The 6,241-nt window shown below is 35.6% G+C and overlaps 1 protein-coding gene across 6 annotated transcripts in view; it reads left to right on the forward strand.

Annotated features, from left to right (window-relative positions):
- The window catches only part of Neto1 (neuropilin and tolloid like 1), a 115,816-nt gene that overhangs the window by 97,692 nt on the left and 11,883 nt on the right, over positions 1–6,241 (forward strand). For 5 of the 6 annotated variants that reach the window (XM_029546946.1, XM_029546945.1, XM_029546947.1 and 2 more), the window contains 2 exons: positions 523–636; positions 4,313–4,871. In XM_029546946.1, the coding sequence (XP_029402806.1) occupies positions 523–636; positions 4,313–4,871 (673 nt within the window). Of the gene's footprint in view, positions 1–522; positions 637–4,312; positions 4,872–6,241 lie in introns of those variants that run through there. The other variant, XM_029546948.1, reaches the window with a different exon arrangement.

Below are 6,241 nucleotides of genomic sequence, written 5' to 3' on the forward strand. Positions count from 1 at the left end.
TCTCTCTCTCTCTCTCTCTCTCTCTCTCTCTCTCTCTCTCTCTCTCTGTGTGTAAGAGGATGAGCAAAATATGGTTGAAGATTAATTTACTTTTGTTTCTGGATTTCTATAGCTTTTAGTTTGCATTTAAAAGTGTTATGGGTTTTCGTTTAATACATTTTTATCAGTAGTATTTGTCAGACATATTTTTAATATCACTGCTTTTATTAGTACCTTTGTACAGTAAATATGCATTTTTGTATGTAGGATTTCAGTGTAGTGCATAGCACATGCCCAGGAAAATTTAATAAATTTCGCTGAATTGCATGTCCTGATGAGAGTGGAAACATTGTATCCTTCCAATAATTTAAGCCTCCAGTGGAGTGCCAGTCACCTGGGCTAATGATCATTGTGGCAATTTTTTGAGAAATAAGTAACATGTCTTGTTGAATGCACACCCCAATTGAATTGCATTGAAGAGCATTAAATATGACTTTCTTTTGTCATTTTCTTTCTCTTCTTTCCCTGTTTTTTGTCCTTTAGCTCCCTGTGAAGGCAACACATTCTTCTGCCACAGTAACATGTGTATTAACAACACGCTAGTCTGCAATGGGCTCCAGAACTGTGTATATCCCTGGGATGAAAATCACTGTAAAGGTAATGAACTTAGAGATACAGAGTGGGAAGGAATTATATCTGTATCAGTCTTTTAAAAAAATCAGATGATGTTTGTTTTTCATGTGTCTTAATGTCAGTTTGTAAAGTCTCGGTGTCTGGAGATTTACTCATTTAGACAGTGGACTCTACTTACTAGTGGACTCTACTTACTATTACTCTACTCTACATTCTAGAACACTAAAGATACCTCATCAGAACTTGCAGAGCCAAGTGGAGAAAAGAGTGGTATCCATGGAGATCCTCAATTCTCTATGACTCCATCTTACCTTCTTCCATTTCTTCTGGTCTGTTTCATTTATTCAAGATCTGTCCAATTCATCTTTTGCACATGCTCTAGAAATAAAATATTTAGGAAGGTCATTTCTGTTTTCAATTGAAGCCACTTCTATTTTGTTAACTAAATAACATGTTCCTCTCCCATGAAATAGTTTTTGGAGTCCTTGCTCTGTGCACTAGCCAACAACCAATGTGCTGGTTACTTTAATAGGGCTTGTTGACTGGGTTATGCTCTGTTTTAGTTACATAAACACATCCATTATTAAGGCTGAGAGTTAAACCCTGTTCAAAGGAAGATAAACAAAGATTCATTTCCCAGTTAAGTTTTAGAACTGTCTATCAAAATACTTCCTGCAAAGAGAAGCAGAGAAACCCTGTCCAGTACCCACTGAACCACTAAGTCAGTAACAAAAGTTTGTCTAATGGAAACTATTTTGATATTGAGTGGTAGTCATGATTTCTGTCTGAAGAACCACCAGGAAATAACTAGGAAATTGAATATTTTCTGACTTATTCTCATACCTTAGTGAAAGTGAGCAGCCATCAACATCAGTTTGTTGGATGGAGGAGTAATTGGGACAGAAATAAAAGAGTAATCAAGAAAAGATGATGAAAAATTCATTATAATAGCACACCACCTTTACCCTAGAGAGTTAAACCATCTTTGAAGTCTTAGTTAATTTTCTAGTGATTTCAGAACTTACTTTTATGATCAGTAGTGATTTGGTGTGATTGGTTTTATGGCTTAGCATATACTATACCACAAAAGAAGGTTCCGAGTATATAACTTCTTATTATGGGGAGAGGATTTTATATCTATATATCTGGTAGGCTCATATAGCATTGTATAAGTCTTCTAATTCCATAGGCTCCTCTGTATCTACAGTTTTCCTCATTATATAATATTACATGGCTTGATTTTCTTTCTATATTTATAAAGCTTCCATTTCATATGGTTTTGAACCCATGAGTGTTTGAATTGTTAAAAATTCCCCCTAAATTACCTTCTTTATCATCATAAGTTAATCTAAATGTTTAGTAACATACTTTTGTCCTAAAATATATTTATTTGCATCTAACTTTTTTGACTAAAATTTTTACTTCTTTAAATACTCATTATACATTTTATATAGGAAATATTTGCTACAGTCAATGAATAACTGAATATTAATTTTCATTCACTCTAATAGTCTCTGTATTCATTAGGTTATTTAATGTATCCATATGTAATGATATTCACACATGTCAGTTTTTGTTTCTGTTTCATATATCTTTTCATTGTTTTCTCTTTTTATAAGGTATATTTCACTTAGTAGATATGTTGTATTATAATATGTATTTTTTTAGTGTTTTTCAACATTTTCTTGACTTACTTTTACTGTATTAGCTTAAGGGTATTTTTTTTGTCTTTTGTTTTGTTTTGTTTTTTAAGGTTTATTTATTTGTTTTGTGTAAGTACACTGTAGCTGTCTTCAGACACACCAGAAGAGGGCATTGAATCCCATTATAGATGGTTATGAGCCACCATGTGGTTGCTGGGATTGAACTCAAGACCTCTGAAAGGGCAGTCAGTGCTCTTAACCGATGAGCCATCTCTTTAGCCCCTTAAGGGGTTTTTCCTACACATCTTATATTTCATGGTTTAGGCTGAAAATTCTAATGAAATGTGGAGCTTCTCCTGTATATGTCACTATTCTACACTATTTTTTCTCATTATTTTCTACATTATTTTATATATCATAAAACCTCAACAACTCATCACAATAACTGGTACTTTGTACCATTCTCCTTGCAGGGTGGTAACAGAGTAAGGGCGGTCTATATTAATATAATTTGCTTTAGACACATTTTGGTTATTTTTTTCTGTATTGGCTAATTATATTTAGAGATTTTTTTCTTAACATTGTGCTCTTCTTTTATTATATACAATGGTTTATGTTGCAGCAAACTCAGTTCTACTGCTGGTACCAGTCAACCACAGCACTATGAGGTATAGGCTCTATAGTGCACTGATAAAGATCTCACTGTGTTTTTTATGAAACAGATTACTGAATATGAAGAAGACAAATATATTTGTCTCTCCACCTCTTCCTTCTTAGGCATTTAGAGTTGCCATGACTTGGTTCTCTTATATGTAACTCAAAGACCTTTTTTGAGGCAGATCCTACAATCATTGATTTTTTGTTTGTTTTATTAAATCTGACAATGATTTTGTTTTCATGTTTAAATCAGATTTATTACACAGTGAATTCTAGCTATTCCTGTGATTTTTAATTTGATTTTGCTTGCAGAAACTTGAATCTGTGAGCATGTGTTGCTCTGACCTCTAGTGCTTATCAACCACATGGTATACTGTGTGGATCCTTTTTCTTGATGTATTGTTTTTCCCTGGTTGATTTTTTTAAAATTTCGTTTCCTCTAGAATTTTAAAACCTCTAAGTCTGAGTAGGTCTTCTATATTTATTCTGCTTGGACTTTTTGTACTGGGATTTACATTTTTATCATTACTATGGGGAGTTTTGAACTTTTGATTAAAACTATTTGTTCTAATTCCTCTAATTGCTCTCATGATATGGGTGTTCACTGTTCCTGGAAAACTCTCACACAGTTTAGTTTGTTTTATTGTATTTTATGAAATGGGGAAATTCCTTTAGTCCTTCTCTGAGAAGGACTATTTATAATTTATTCTCTCAACCTTATGTACGTGCAGTCACTACCTCCAAAGTGTGTTCTCTCTTCCACGTCTCTATGGTCTTTTATCATATGTATCCATTTGCTATCCACTAATAGGAAATTTTCCATACTGTCATTACACCAATTTAGTGCTCAATATTTTATGATATTTTTATTTGGGAAAATATGGACATGCTCTGCTGTGACTTTTGTCTTCAATTATTCTTTGTATCAGAATGCTGTGTGTCCTATAACTTCAGTTTTACCTGTAGAAATAGAGAAAAAACAAGTCTATCTATTCATTAATAGTTCAGTATTTTAGAGGTCCTCTTATGACTAGGAAAATAAAACAAATCACAGTTCAGTAAATTACCACAACATTCATAAATATTTTGTTATAAGTCTTAGGTAAATTTTTGCATGAATATGTTAAATGAACATACATATATAAATATGTACACACGTTCACTTTCAAAATAGGGCTGTGAGCAATGGAATGGTTACTTTTAAGGATGGAAAATAGAGCCATGAGAAAATAGAATCTTAATTTTGAAAAACTGTTTGTGATAATTTAAGGCTGTGAAAATTTTAGGCTCAGCCTATTTTGCTTTACAGTTTTGAATTTGTATTTTGAAGGTGATATTAACACACGGTGGGTTGTTTCTCCTCTTGTCTGTCTGTTGTTTTCACTCTCTCCTACCTACAGAAAAGAGGAAAACAAGCTTGCTGGACCAGCTGACCAACACCAGTGGGACGGTCATTGGCGTGACTTCCTGCATTGTGATCATCCTTATTATCGTTTCTGTCATTGTACAGATCAAACAGCCTCGTAAAAAATACGTCCAAAGGAAGTCAGACTTTGACCAGACCGTTTTCCAGGAGGTGTTTGAGCCTCCCCACTATGAGTTATGTACGCTCAGAGGAACTGGAGCAACAGCTGACTTTGCAGACGTGGCGGAAGACTTTGAAAATTACCATAAACTGAGGAGATCATCTTCCAAATGCATCCATGACCATCACTGTGGATCCCAACTGTCCAGCGCGAAAGGCAGTCGCAGTAACCTCAGCACAAGGGACGCTTCCATTTTGGCAGAGATACCCACACAGCCAGTCAAGCCCCTCATCCCACCCGTGAACAGAAGGAACATCCTGGTCATGAAACACAACTACTCACAAGATGCCGCCGATGCCTGTGACATCGACGAGATTGAGGAGGTGCCCACCACGAGCCACAGGCTGTCCAGACACGAAAAATCTGTCCAGCGGTCAGTATCCATAGATATTTGACGGCAACTGTAACTGAAGACGGAAATGCTGCTACAGCATTGAGTTCTAGTCTGTCTTCATGCTCACTTGCCCTGTAAATGATAGTGTGCTAATCAGCTTTTTATATCCCACACATGAGCATGAAATATACACGTGTGCGATGGCACATGTACACACAGACCAAAGATTATTATTTCTGTATATATGAAAGCTATTTCTACACAAACAGGGCACCTCATTTATGATAAAGATTTAGGCAACCAACCTGACTTTACAGTCATAGTTGTTGCTCTTATCAATATTTATATATTTTAAGACATAAAATAATTTTCTGAAACTGTTGTGTTACCAAGATAGCTAGACCATCTTATTGAACATTTTTAATTCAAAATATTTTTCAATAGAGTCTATTTATTTTGCTAAGAAAGTAAAAGTATATTTTTCCAAATAACATAATATTTATATTACATATTATATTTTATAACATTGAATGCTAAAATACTGAAAATTTATATTTAAATAAAGAAATCAGGAGAGACATTTTAATTCATTTTTCATTTATACATATGTCTTAGTCAGGGTTTCTATTCCTGGACAAAACATCATGACCAAGAAGCAAGTTGGGAAGGAAAGGGTTTACTCAGCTTACACTTCCACACTGCTCTTCATCACCAAAGGAAGTCAGGACTGGAACTCAAGCAGGGCAGGAAGCAGGAGCTGATGCAGAGGCCATGGAGGGATGTTCTTTATTGGCTTGCTTCCCCTAGCTTGCTCAGCCTACTCTCTTATAGAACCAAGACTACCNGCCCAGAGATGGCACCACCCACAAGGGTTCCTCCCCCCTTGATCACTAATTGAGAAAATGCCTTACAGCTGGATCTCATAGAGGCATTTCCCCAACTGAACTCCTTTCTCTGTGATAACTCCAGCTTGTGTCAACTTGACACACAAGCACATCACTAGTAAGCCTCAACCNTTAGTTCTTATTCATCCCCAAGATCTAAATAACTTTAAAAATCCCACAGCCTTTACATATTAAGAGTTCAATCCCTTTAAAATATCCAGTATCTTTTAAAATTCAAAGTACTTTAAAATTCAAAGTCTCTTAACTGTAGGCCTCACTAAAAAACTTCCTTCAAGAGGGAAAAACATCAGGAAAAACAGTCACAATCAAAAGCAAAAATCAAACTCCAACTGTCCAATGTCTGGGATCCAACTCACCATCTTCTGGGCTCCTCCAAGGGCTTGGGTCACTTCTCCAGCTCTGCCCTTTGTAGCACACATGAAGTCTACTAGGCTCCAGCCACCTGTACTTCACTGCTGCTGCTGTTCTTGGTGGTCATCTCATGGTACTGGCATCTCCAAAATG

This window comes from Mus pahari, chromosome 15 (assembly GCF_900095145.1).
Source record: "Mus pahari chromosome 15, PAHARI_EIJ_v1.1, whole genome shotgun sequence".
In the NCBI taxonomy this organism is placed as follows: domain Eukaryota; kingdom Metazoa; phylum Chordata; class Mammalia; order Rodentia; family Muridae; genus Mus; species Mus pahari.